Consider the following 14,108-nt stretch of genomic DNA (forward strand, 5'->3'; position numbering starts at 1 on the left):
TATATGATATGCTTTCGGTATGATAGATTGATATATAAATAATATAATATTCAATCATTTTAATTATTAAATAATATAAATACACTACAAACAGTTGATTTCTTTGAATATATTTTAGACAATTACCTATATACTAAAAAGGTATTGCTTATTAATTAAATACGGACTAATATTAAAGACCAAATTGAAAACCATTTTGTTGATTACACAATCAAATGCTTTGATTACATTACAAAAGAAGAAGCAAATGCTATGTTTTGAAAAACTTCAGTCCAGTGCTGAGATGAACTGTAGTAATGAAAGTGAGGCTTGCGGTGAAGGATCTGGTGGAGATGCGGAGAGCGGAAACATGAGCGTCCGGAGCGTCTTCTTGTCTGAGTGTGAACGTCTTATTTATTTACATGTATAAACAGGGTTCCCACGCTAAACCAAACCTCAAACTCACTGAATTTGACTGACTAAAAAGCTTTATTTACAAAACCAATGAGCACTGAGGAGACAAAAACAATAATATATCCTTAACTAGGGCTGCATAATAGTGTTGATATCACAACGTACACATCCACAATAGTCACATCGCAGATGTGCAATGTGCAGTCATGATCATAGTGGATTAGGCATAATAGTTTGTCTCTGCAAAGTTTATTTATAAAACTAGCCAAAAGCACTATCTGCTGTTTAAAACTAGCCTAGAGCGCCATCTGCTGTATAAACTAGTCTAGAGTGCCATCTGCTGTTAAAAACTAGCCTAGAGCAGCATTTACAACTTAAAAACTAGCCTAGAGCACCATCTGCTGTTTAAAAATTAGCCTAGAGCGCCATCTGCTGTTTTTAAACTAGCCCAGAGCACTAAATGCCGGTAAAAACTAGTCTAGAGCGCCATCTAATACTAAAAAACGAACAGAGGTGGAGCGCCATCTGCTGTTCAAAACCAGCCTGGAGTACCATCTGCTGTTTAAGGAGTAGCAAAGAGCACTGTCTGCTGTTAAAAACTAACGTACAGCGCAGTCTATTATTTAAAAACTAGCCTAAAGCACCATCCGCTGTTCAAAACAAGCCTTCAGCTCTGTTTGCTGTTTAAAAACTAGCCGGGAGTGCCATCTGCTGTTACAAACTAGCCGGGAGCACCATGTGCTGTTAAAAACTAGCCTAAAGAGGCAGCTTCTATTAAAGACAAGCTTAAGAGGGCTATCCAATGTTAAAATTAGCCTAGAGCACCATCTACTCTTTAAAAACTAGCCTAGAGCGCTGCTTGCTGTTGAAAACTAGCATTGAGCGCCGTCTGCCGTTAAAAACTAGTATAGAGCGCCATTTGCTGATCAAACTAGCCTGGATAATCTGATGTTAAAAACTAGCATAGAGCACCATCTACTGTTTAAAACCTAACCAAGAGCTCCATCTGCTGTTCAAAATTAGCATTTTACCCAGGTTACTGTTTAAAAGCTAGCCTAGAGCACAATATTCTGTTAAAACTAGGCTAGAGCAGCTTCTACTGTGAAAACAAGCCTAAAGTGCCATCTACTATTTAAAAACTAGCCTAGAGTACCGTCTACAGTTAAGACTAGACCAAAGCACCATCTACTGTTTAAAAACTAGCCTAGAGCGCCATCTACTGTTTAAAAACTAGCCTAGAGTGTCATCTGCTGTTACAAACTAGCCTAAAGCGCCATCTACTGTTTAAAAACTAGCCTAGAGTGCCATCTGCTCTTACAAACAAGCCTAGAGTGCCATCTGCTGTTACAAACTAGCCTAGAGCGCCATCTACTGTTTAAAAACAAGCCTAGAGTGCCATCTGTTGTTACCAACTAGCCTAGAGCACCATCTACTGTTTAAAAACAAGCCTAGAGCGCCATCTGCTCTTACAAACAAGCCTAGAGTGCCATCTGCTGTTACAAACTAGCCTAGAGCGCCATCTACTGTTTAAAAACTAACCTAAAGCGCCATCTGCTGTTACAAACAAGCCTAGAGCACCATCTCCTGTTTAAAAGCTAGCCTAGTGCACCATATGCTGTTACAAACAAGCCTAGAGTGCCAACAGCTGTTTAAAAACTAGCCCAGAGCACCATCTATTGTAAAGACCATTCTAGAGTGCAGCCATCTGTTAAAACTAGCCTAGAGTACCATCTGCTGTTAAAACTAGCCTAGTGATACTCCAGAAATGTCATGCGCCATGGGAACCCTGTGTAGTAGAGTGGGTGTTTCAGGAGGCCTGTGGGACGCAGCGAAAGCTGAAGACGAGAAAACAGCGAGACGAGAGAGAAACGCACCGTCTTTAAGAGCCGCACAGAAACACACACTGAGAGCCACTGAGAGCCAGACAGAGGACAGATGAGGTGAGCAAAGTCTCATTGCAAAAAACACATCCGAGATGTGTTTACACGGCATGAGACTGAAACCACTGCGGCTGTCTGTAAAGAACAGATGGAGAAAAAATGGCCGACAGAAACACGACCTGGCGAACAGAGGTTAAACATCACATGCAAGCATTAATCAGACCATCACGAGTGAACCGCTAAAGAGGAAATGTGAGAGAGCCAATCCGTCTCTTCTAGCTGGAGAGGTTAATGCCTGCGGAAAGAGCATTTTAGACATGCAACAGTCGAAAACTGGAGGATGAAGGATGACAGTAGAGCTGGGACGACACTGGTATAAGAGAAATGATTCTACATTGACAAATGCATTACCATTCAGTCTTGCATTGATTCTGAGGTTAGTTTTAAACTCATATGCTGTTAAAAACGACATTGGAGCGCCAACTGCTGTTTAAAACTAGCCTAGAGCATCATCTGCTCTTAAAAACCAGTCTAGAGAGCCATAATGCTGTTTAAAAGTAGCTTAGAGCGACGTCAGCTGAAACACTAGCCTAAAGTGCCATCTGATGTTGAAACTAGCCTAGAGCGCCATCTGCTGTAAAAACTAGCCTAGAGTGCCATCTGCTGTAAAAACTAGCCTAGAGCATCATCTGCTCTTAAAAACCAGTCTAGAGCCACAATGCTGTTTAAAAGTAGCCTAGAGCGACGTCATCTGAAAAACTAGCCTAGAGTGCCATCTGATGTTAAAACTAGTCTAGAGCACCATCTGCTTTAAAAACTAGCCTAGAGCGCCATCTAATGTTAAAAATAGCCTAGAGCACCATCTGCTGTAAAAACTAGCCTAGAGCGCCATTTGATGTTAAAACTTGCCTAGAGTGCCATCCGCTGTTAAAACTAACCTAGAGCGCCTTCTGCTGTAAAAACTAGCCTAGAGCACCATCTGATGTAAAAACTAGCCTAGAGCACCATCTTCTGTAAAAACTAGCCTAGAGCGCCATCTGCTGTACAAACTAGCCTAGAACATCATATGCTGTTCAAAATTAACCTAGTGTCATCTACTGTTAAAAACTAGTCTAGAATGCTATCTACTGTTTAAAAGTAGCCTAGAGCACCATTTGCTGTACAAACTAGGCTAGAACATCTTCTTCTGTTCAAAATTAACCTCGAGCGCCATCTGCTGATAAAAACTAGCTTAGAGCGCCAACAAACATCTGCTGTTAAAATATGCTGTTAAAAACTAGCCTAGAGCACCTTCTGCTGTTAAAAACCAGCTTAGAGCAACATGTGCTGTTAAAATCTACGTTAGAGCACCATCTGCTGTTAAAACCAGCCTAGAGCAACATGTATTTTTAAAATCTACCCTAGAGCACCATCTGCTGTTAAAATCTGCAGCTAAAAACTAGTCTAGAGCGTCATCTGCTGTTAAAACTAGCATAGAGCAACATCTGCTGTTTAAACTAGCCTAGAGCAACATCTGCTGTTGAAAGCAGCCTAGAGCAACATCTGCTGTTGAAAGCAGCCTAGAGCGCCACCTGCTGTTTAAAATCAAGTTCCGAATTTATTTAAGAAAACAGTTATGCATCCCAAACATTTTATAGTACAAGCATATTTTTTATTCATTGCTATATCAAGCATCTTAAGCTACATTCAAGGCAAGCAAGTATAACAAATACAATAAAAACAAACACAAGTTGATTGACACTAAAATTGGTTGTTTTCTTCATTAGCAAGATTATAATAAAACAGCTCCAAAACCCTCAGAAACAAGCCAAGAAATACAATGCATTATTTATCGTCCCAGCCCTTTTTAAAAGCATTAAACAACTGCAGAGAGAAAACAGAGGAATCTGAATGGCTAAATGTTTTATGCATTAGCAATGGTACAACTAAAAGCAATAACAGAAATACTATCATTTACTCAACCTTGGAGTTTCAGCTTTGTTTTGTGAATCTTCTGCAGGTTTACTGATGCCTTTTTAATGCAGTTACAGTAAAAAGGCATTATCTTGGCATAATTCCCCTTAGATTTGTGTTTATCTATTTTAATTTTGCATATAAAATCAGATTTATAAAACAAGCAGAAGTTTATCCTAAAAAATCATTTGTTGCAAATATGCACCAAAAAAAAAAGCACTCCAAATGATAAGTGCACAATATCTGAAGTATCCAGTAAATAAATAAAGGATAAACTACTCCTTTATTTACTGAAAATCATCATCAGTGCATGATTATAATCAAACATGTCATGTTAAGTTTATTCATTACAACAATTGAAATCATTCTGTGCTCTTCAAAATCTGACTTGGGTGAGTAAATGAGCATGTATAAAGCTACTTTGAGTCTGTTAGTTGCATCAATGCTGCAAGCAGACAGAAAGCAGGACGGGATGAAATGAGAGACAGAAACACATGCAGAAAGTGCAGAAAGTCCCACAATCACCCTGAACAGACGGCTGAGTGGCCGCGGGGAGGCAGGAGGCTTCAATTTAACCATCATCATAAACAACAGCTAAAACAAAACATGTTCTTGGTTGCCAGGCTTTATTTTTTTAGGCAAGACACTGCAGGTCAATACAGCAGAACTCTAATCAAACAGATAAAAGCTACTCACTATGCCTAACTAAGTATCTTTACAATTATACTTTAAGACATAATTTTGGGGGGCGCAGTGGCTCAATGGTTAGCACTGTGGCCTCACAGCAAGAACAGGTTTGAGTCTCTGCTGGGCCAGTTGACATTTCTGTGTGGAGTTTGCATGTTTTCCCCGTGTTGGCGTGGGTTTCCTCTGGGTGCTCTGATTTCCCCACAGTCCACATGTGCTATAGGGGATTATCAGTCCAAACACATGCGCTATAGGGGAATTGATGAACTAAATTGGCCGTAGTGTATGAGTGTGTGTGCCATTTTGAGTGTGTATGGGTGCTTCCCAGTACTGGATTGCAGCAGGAGGGGCATCTGCTGTGTAAACATATGCTGAATAAAGGGACTAAGCTGAATGAATACATAATTATGTGCATATTATCATTCCAAATGATTAACATTTGTGTAATATAGTGCAAGTTGTTTTAATATACAAATTGATAATTACTATATCTAATTAAAAGTTATGAAATGTATACAATTTATCTATGAAATATATGCATGCATGTTTATGCCTACAAATATCAATATATTCTGATTTCATTTTCAATACATTATATTTAATGGTATCCTATAATTATAAAATGCATAATCTTTATGTCTTGATAAAATACACTTAATTATAAGTGTATTTCTGTTTCATCTTCACTAGTATATTACACAAAACTTATATTACCAGTATTATTTAACTAATGTATTACAGTATAATATAAATGCAGATTAAAATAGATTTCATCAAATTTAACAACACTTTACAAACTGTGCATATACATTATATTTAAATGATATATTTTTTCTTACATGCAATAATTTCTTACATTTGCATATATTTTTTTATTTATAAAAATGCTATTACTGGTAATATATATAAATTATTACACTAAACTATAAATAAACATTAAAATAGTATTCATAATATGTAATAATGTATATAAGACTTTACAAATTGTACATGCATTGTAATAAAATAAGTGGTGGGCTGTTATCGTCGTTAACGTGAGACTCTTATAGAGCGATTTTTAAAAAATACAGCCGTTAATCTATTCTCAAAGTTGGATTGGCATCTGGGTCTATCCTATGCAAGATATGACTTTCCCCTTGATATATAGCGCGGATGTATACCTGACCGGTGAGCCGTCTGACAAAAAAAGTGCCCTTCTGAATCTTTCACTTACGTCGAAGACACTACTGACTACGCTTACATGGACATCTGTAATCTGGGTATTTGCCCTTGTGTGTTTACGTGCCTTCATGTAAGAGTTTCCTGCAATTGTGGATGAATTTAACTGCAGTTCGGCAGTTTCACATTCACTCATGAACATTTCATTCATGCCCCCGAGACAACCTGGGGTATTAGACGCATAAAGGAGTATGGACTGGTGAGAGTGTTATGGGTTTAATAACACACGCCAAATGGAAGGAAAAAAAATTCTGCATTTCGCAATGTGTGCGGTCCCTTATGGACAGCCACGTGTGTGGATCTTTTCGGAAAATATGGTGAAAAGTCCTACATAAGGGTAATAGTTTGATCGCAGTGTTTATTTCAATAATGTGACTAAAATCTGCATACTCCACGTCTTAATTGCATTTCTGTTTAGTTCAGTTATGACTTAACAGGTGACATTAAGGTGATCAAAAATGGCTGTTTGGAGCTTATGTAGGCCTACAGTTCAACATCCTTGTTTAACTGAATAAACAGTTAGTGAACACAAGTACATCTTACTGAACATCATTTATTTTTATCACTAATTATCAGAGTAGAACAGTTTCTCAAGCAGTTTGTGATGCATTTTGGGAACCGGAGATGACCCCCTGGTCTAATGCGCCACCTGGCTTGAGAAAAGTCATTATTTGGGTAGCACACATATTCTGAATGCCAAAATGAGCCATTTTAATCTAGATTAATTCCAAGATTACAGTGATATTAATCTAGATTAAAATATTATCTATGCCTACCTATAAATAAAATTGTTTTCTTTCATGTATGCCCAGTCTCTTAAACATAAAAATGATAGTACAACTGCATGTTAAATTTACACTCTTCTCTACACGAGTCGCCCACAAAACATCAAAATGCACAGATGCATGGGGAAAAAAAACCCTACAGTGTCTTGCTTTTCAAAATAAAAGTAATTTCTGTAATAAATATGACGTAATGGTATACTTTTATCACATTAAAATCAGCAATGCACCAGAATGCATCCTCCTCCCCGGCGGCGCAGTCAGGCGTGGCGGCCACAGACGGATCTCCGCGAGTCTAAACACTGATCTGAGGTCAGCCGCACACACTGACCTCGCACTTGCTGCTCCAGGTTGAGAATAACGTTTACGGCCTGGTGCAGGATCAGCAGTTTGGTCTGCGGTTTCTCATTGCTCAGGTGCAGCTGGCACATGCGGCCCAGCTCTTTGAAGGCCTCGTTGATGTCGCGCACACGCAGACGCTCGCGGGCGTTATTGGCCATTCGCCGCTCACGCTCCCGCTCCGCCTTCACCTCCACCGGCAGATCCTCATCATCCTCGTCTTCGTCCTCGTCTTGACTTGAGGGACAGAGGGGCGAGAGGAGTTACAGGCAAAAACAACAGCCAGACGGGTTAGAAAAACCGACCAATCAGAAGACACTTGGATGGATGGCGGAACTGAGATTATTACAAAATTAAGTTTATTTATTTATTTAAGTCTATGGAAAGTGGCTTTGTTGCTCACCAATGCTGAATTACTCCAATTAAATTGCTAAATATTATTAGTTTTTATTATTAGTGAATCAAACGGACCAATCAGAAGACACTGGGAGTGGAAAAATTGAGATTAGTACAAAAATTGTTATAATTTATTTATTTTTTTTTGTCTATGAAAAGTTAGTTTTTTTGCTCACCAATGCTGAATTTGTTAAATTAAAAATAGTGCAAAAATTGCTAAATATTATTAGTATTTAAAATGACAGTTTTCTATGTGAATATACTATATTATTTAATTTATTTTTGTGACGTAAAGCTGAATTTATAGCATCATTAGTCCAGTTTTTACAAAAGGATCACTGATTCTAAAGTCTAAGTTTGTGAAGTGTTTTAGCTCACTAAGGCTGAATTTATGTGGCCAAAAATAGAGCAAAAATAGCTAAATTTTATTAGTATTTAAAATAACAGTTTTCTATGTGAATATACTGTAAAATGTAATTTATTTATGTGATGTAAAGCTGAATTTCCAGCATCATTACTCTGGTTTTCAGAGTCACATGATTATAATATGATGATCAATAAACATTTATGATTATCAAGATTGAAAACAGTTGTGTATAAGTTTAAGGCAAGTTAGATTTAAACTGGGGGAAAAATATTCCACAAAAAATAACCCTAATGATGATCAGAAAATGTTATTGTTCACTAAATAATCATATTATAATGATCGCTGAAGGAACACTGAATTATCAGAATTTTTGTCTTTGAAAAGTGTATATTTGTTCCCTAAGGCTGAATTTATCGAATCAAATATAGTAAAAAACTTGTGAAATTTTATTAGTGTTTAAAATAAATGTTTTCTATCCGAATATACTGTAAAATTATAATTTTTTTTGTTGTAAAGGTGAATTTTCAAGATCAAACTACAAGTTTTAGAGACGCATGATTCTTCAGAAATCCCTATAAAATTCAATATAAAATAATATTCAAGAAACATTTATAATTATCAATTTTAAGTTTGAGTCATGTTTACAATGATGGGAAAATAAACTAAATTAAAAATAAAAGATACATACAATTAATGAAAAGCAACAGTTAAAACTATAATGATACAATGTTACAAAATGTTGTCATGTCACTTTTAAAAATGTTACAATGTTGCAGAAGATACTATTTCAAATAAATGCTGTTTTGAACATTTCATTCATCAACTACACTACCAGACAAAAGTCTTGTCGCCTATCCAAGTTTTAGAAACAACAAATAATAGTCTTCTAGTTGATCATTTGATATTAGAAGTGTCTTATATGAAAGGCAAAGGCCTCTAGATTACGCTTATTTGAGCACAATAAAATATGATCATGTCTTGATTATTAATGATTTGATTAGGACAGTAAGGTCAGACTCTGCTTAGACTAAAGTCTCATCACTGAACAGAAATAATGTCCAGTATAGAATATAAAGTCCTGTTGCAGTGGAGACAGAATGAATATTGTGTCTGACTCCATCATGAGCTTGGAGGACTGCATCCATACATCTCTGACATGACTCAAATCACTGATTAATAAAGTCATCTGGAATGGCAAAGAATCATGTGACTCAAGACTGGTGAAATGATGCTGAAAGTTCAGCTTTACACCATAAAACTAAGCTACAGTAAGTTCCTTTATAGTCACATTGAAATTGTTTTTAAACTGCAACAATATAACTGTATTATTGTTGAAATGAATGCAAACTTATTGCAAATAAGACTCTTATTATTTACTCTAAACTCTTGCCTTATTGCATTTTTAATCCTGTAATGGAATGAAGTTGCACTGGTACCTCGTTCTCGTGCGGCTTTTTCCATCTTTCTTCTCATCCTCTGATTTATCTGCGATAGACAGATTCTCATCGTCGTCTTTGTCTTCTCTCTTTATATCTGAGCTGGAGGCGTGAGACGAGCGAGCCAAAGAGAGACCTGAAAGTCAGAAACAGGACGAGATTAGCAACAGAAAACACTCCCAAACATATTGTAACTCATAAAGGTGATTTCTAGATGCTAAAACGTGACCCTGGAGCGCAAAATCAGACTCATGTTGCACAGGACTATTTGAAGAAATAGCCAAAAACATTGGCTAATTGTATGGGTCAAAATTAAGTCAAGATTACATTAAATGAAGATATATTGTGCATTTTCTACTGTAAATTTATGAAAGCTAAATGTTTGATTGGTAATGTGCAATGCAAAGCACTTCATTTAAACAACTTAAAAGGAGATTTTCTCAATACTTCGATTTTTCTTAAACCCCAAATGCATCAAGTCCAACATAACTGACTTGTATGAATCACAAAATGATTTTTTAAGTGGTAAAAGCATGAGAAATGACGCTGTTTACAATGCATTTTAAAAATAGGGTGTATTTGCATTATCATTTCAGTTCTTGCATTCCCTTAGAACCAATCCTAAGAACTTTAATGCTTGTTTTAAAGCTTTATAATGAATTAAATGCATGCAACAGTGTAAAAAAGCAATTAAAAAGGAGTGCATTTGCATTATTTCAGTTAATACATTCTTTTAGAACCAATCTCATGAACTTTAATGCCTGTTTTAAAGCTTTATGATGTATGAAAAGCATGCAACAGTTTAAAAAAGTTATTAAAAATGAACTCATATATTCCATTAGAACCAATCTCATGAAGTTTATTCTTTGTTTTAAAGCTTTATATTGTATTAAATGCATGCAACTGGCTAAACCAATTTAACCCTCTCAAGGCAGGCGTTGCTGATTTTTAACAATTAAAAGCATAGATTTTTTTTTAGCTCATGCATTGCCTTGGAATCAATCTCTTTAACTTGAATGCCTGTTTTAACTTTTTATGATGTATGAAAAGCATGTGTCACTGTAAAAAAAGCAAATGAAAGTAAGGTGCATTAGCATTATTTGAATTCACGCATTTCCGTTAGCATCAATCCCAAGTACTTTAATGCTTGTTTAAAGCTGTAGGATGTATAAAAAACATGCAAGAGTGTAAAAAACTATTAAAAAATGAGGCGCATTTGAAATTATTTCAGTTCATGCATTCCCTTAGATACAATCCCATGATTTTTATTGCCTACTACAATACAAAAACCTTGTTGCACGCTCATGCATCAAAGTGCCTGCTCAAAGCTCATCGTTTATGAATGTGAATAAGACTAATGTGCATTATGATTAAAGAAGCAGCACTGACTGGTGAAGGTGTCAGACTGAGAGGACGGTGGAGGCTGATGGGAAGTGTGGTGTCCCTGCAGAAGAGCACTGGACTGCGGTAAACCTGCGGCGTCTTCACTGTGATTTGACATCTAGACAGAGAACATTAATGCACACTATTAGTCAACATTGATGAGAGGCTCAGCAGTCAATTTAATATTTTATTAGTAAAAAAATTTGGGAAAAAAACTTTGACGTCAAAATGTGACAAATATATTATGCAGTTCTTTAAATAATGTGTAAAAAATTACATAATGTATGAATATCACCTTTTAAAAGGGTTCTTAAAAAGTTAAAACTGCTTTTATTCTAGCCGAAATGAAACAAATAAAACTTTCTCTGGAAGAAAAAAATATTATAAGAAAAACTGTGAAAAATTTCTGAATCTGTTCAACATCATTTGGGAAACATTTAAAAAGAAAAACAAATTTAAAGGAGGGCTATTAGTTCTGGCTTCAACTGTATATCAGATATATATTTGCAAATCTTGGGTGAATAATCTCTCTAATATGATAATACCGGAGGCATATCTTTCATCTGTAAAGCCAGAGTTTTGTTCACACTCACCAGGCCCGGCAGACGGTTGGCGAGACCAAAGGCCTGACTGAGGGAGCCCAGAGCCGCAGCACCAGCCGAATGACCAGAGATGGCAGCGCTCAGCAAACTCTGCATATCTGTGCCCACTGCATGATTCCTCAACACATGCAGTGCTTCACCCAGACGGTCATCTAGCTTACTCTGAGGAGAACACACAAATATTCTAGATGAGACTCAAAGACTGGTAAACAGCTGCATGCATTTATGCATATGAAAATGCATGAGGCACATCCATTTTTAATATTTGTGCATGCATACATTTATATATTCAGTTCCCAGCATAAACGAGTACACAGTCATTTAAAAATGTCTCCATTTCTGAGTGAATAAGGGTAATATATTTTTGCACGGTTGAACAGATATATTTATTAAAATAATACTTTAATCACTGAACATCTTTAGAAATAGAAAGATAATACAATTAAATTCATGTGAAATATTGAAAAAAAAATTGTAACAAACAACATTTAACATATATTTTGTGTATACTTTTTCAAATTTAATTTAACTTTTCCCTGACATATAAATTTGGGCCACAAATATTTGGACAGTTATTGTTATTTAAGTTATTTTGTTAGAATAGCTCCCGATTTGACAGACTAATATAATGTTTATGCACAAATATAATACTCTAAAGCATCCTATAGAAAATATTCATTTAAGAGAGATTTGTGAGGGGTGAACTCATGTTTGCTGAGCACTGTATATATATTTATGCATGCATGTACAATATGCAAGTTTTAGCACGTATAGGCCAAAAAGCATGTGCATGCAAATACCCATAATTCTACATATGAAGTTCAGATGCAAAACCCTCTTCTCTTGTAAACAAGCATTTTCTATCAGGTTCCTCTGTTAAGGTTTAGAAGTTTCATTTTATAGATAATGATAAGGTTATAGTGTAATTAGTTGAAAATCACTAAAGATCCAGTTAGGAATTATTTTACCAAACATAAAACACTCTACACAAACCACCTGATATTTTAAATATATAAATGTCAAGTAAGTGGCGGTTCATTCCGCTGCGATAAACCAGGGAAAAAGCAAAAAGAAAATGAATGAATGAAATCTGTCAAGTGCATTAAAACTGACATTAATTAAATCTTAACAATCTGCTATCATTTCTGAGATTTGGGATATAGATTTAATGTAAGTAGAGTGATGTAAACATTGCCAACATTGTAAGCTAAGCTTGTTAGATTCGAATTGTGAAACATCAATATCTGTGCATTGTCCATTCAAATAAAAAGCTTATTAGATCTATAGGTATTATGAAGTAACACAAATAATGTATAGATTCATGAATTTTATTTATCTTTTAAAAATAGCTTACATTAGCAAATAAAACACAAGGTAGGCCTACTTGGCAAAAAGGGGATGCCTCTCAGACACATTAGGAAGCTGTCATTCATTCAGTCTCACCATACTCAAGGTCTTGGTCTTTTGTTTATCCTCATATTATCTACGTAGTATAAAAGAACAGCATCTTAACTTCGTCTTTTGTGAAATACAGTTGCCGTTTAATGTATAGTAAATCGGACTCAAAGTAGCATCGCTGTGCAAAAAAGCATTATGAATGCATGCTACACTTCCGACTGTACAGTGTGTTTTCTTTGTCTTATAATGCACAGAGTTGAGGTAAGGGGCACTTTCATTTGCCATTCACTGACAGCCGAACAGGCTCATCTAGTTCATCAAACTCAGTCTTTTAAAATCGAAATAAAAGCCTCCTCATAAAAGCCGGCGTATCAGTGCGCTGCTACACTGAAAACATATGATTCGATCCTTCTGATTGGTTCTCGGGATATAGCGGCTTTTGCTGTCAAAGGCAAGTGGCGTTGAGGGGCTTTTGCCGACAATTTTTTTTTTTTAATGTGCTGACAGTGATTTAGATTATTAGAAGCAAATCTATTTGTTGATGGTGTACTACGTGCCTAAAGCATTATTCACTCAATGCCATTAGCTCATTTTTGGCAGAAGTGGCGTTTAGCTGCTTTTGCATCTGAACTCATATATACACATGCACATACTTTTAAATATTCAAAGTGCATCTACGTGCATGCATTTATCTATATACAAAATTTTATACGCATGAACATGCTTTTTAAAATATGCACATGCATACATTTGAGGGTTTTTCAATGTTTATCAATTATTACTGTTAAGTAATTGTTGTTTTAAAAATGTGCAATCTGACATTATAGAGTCACTTTGCAAAAAACAAACACATTTTGAGAGTTCAGAAGCACTGACTGTGTGATGAAGCTTATTTGAATGCTGTTAGAATAAGCTTATAGTAAAAGCCCAAAAAATGCATTTATGGGTTAGTTCTTATTTCAAAGAAATAATTGATCATACCGAAAGTGATTTTATACAACAGTTCCAAAAGTGTGTTACATTTTAGACATATTATTGTCTTCTTTTAGTTTCGCCAATGAAAAACGTTCAAACAACGCTGGAATTAAAGGTGCAGTGGGTGATCTTCCACAATGCTAACAGCTTAGCATAAATATCTGCATCAAAGTCCCTCCCCTGTCGTCTAGAGCCACGCCTCCTGAAACCCGAGCACCGCAAAAGACCCCTCTCTCATGTGTCAAAAGCCACTAGTGCTTGTCGGGCGGCGTGCAAGCCAAACTGACACGCTATTTCAG

The 14,108-nt window shown here is 36.1% G+C and overlaps 2 protein-coding genes across 4 annotated transcripts in view; both read right to left on the minus strand.

The window, feature by feature from the left end:
- The window catches only part of lingo3b (leucine rich repeat and Ig domain containing 3b), a 790,077-nt gene that overhangs the window by 362,162 nt on the left and 413,807 nt on the right, over positions 1–14,108 (minus strand). The window lies entirely within an intron of this gene.
- Positions 1–14,108, minus strand: part of tcf3a (transcription factor 3a) — an 88,864-nt gene that overhangs the window by 9,265 nt on the left and 65,491 nt on the right. For 2 of the 3 annotated variants that reach the window (XM_073911916.1, NM_131094.1), the window contains 4 exon segments: positions 11,428–11,598; positions 10,841–10,952; positions 9,452–9,587; positions 7,245–7,489 (listed from right to left, as the gene is read on the minus strand). In XM_073911916.1, the coding sequence (XP_073768017.1) occupies positions 7,245–7,489; positions 9,452–9,587; positions 10,841–10,952; positions 11,428–11,598 (664 nt within the window). 3 annotated transcript variants of the gene reach the window in all.

The sequence above is a fragment of the Danio rerio genome, chromosome 2 (genome assembly GCF_049306965.1).
Source record: "Danio rerio strain Tuebingen ecotype United States chromosome 2, GRCz12tu, whole genome shotgun sequence".
Classification (NCBI taxonomy): Eukaryota; Metazoa; Chordata; class Actinopteri; order Cypriniformes; family Danionidae; genus Danio; species Danio rerio.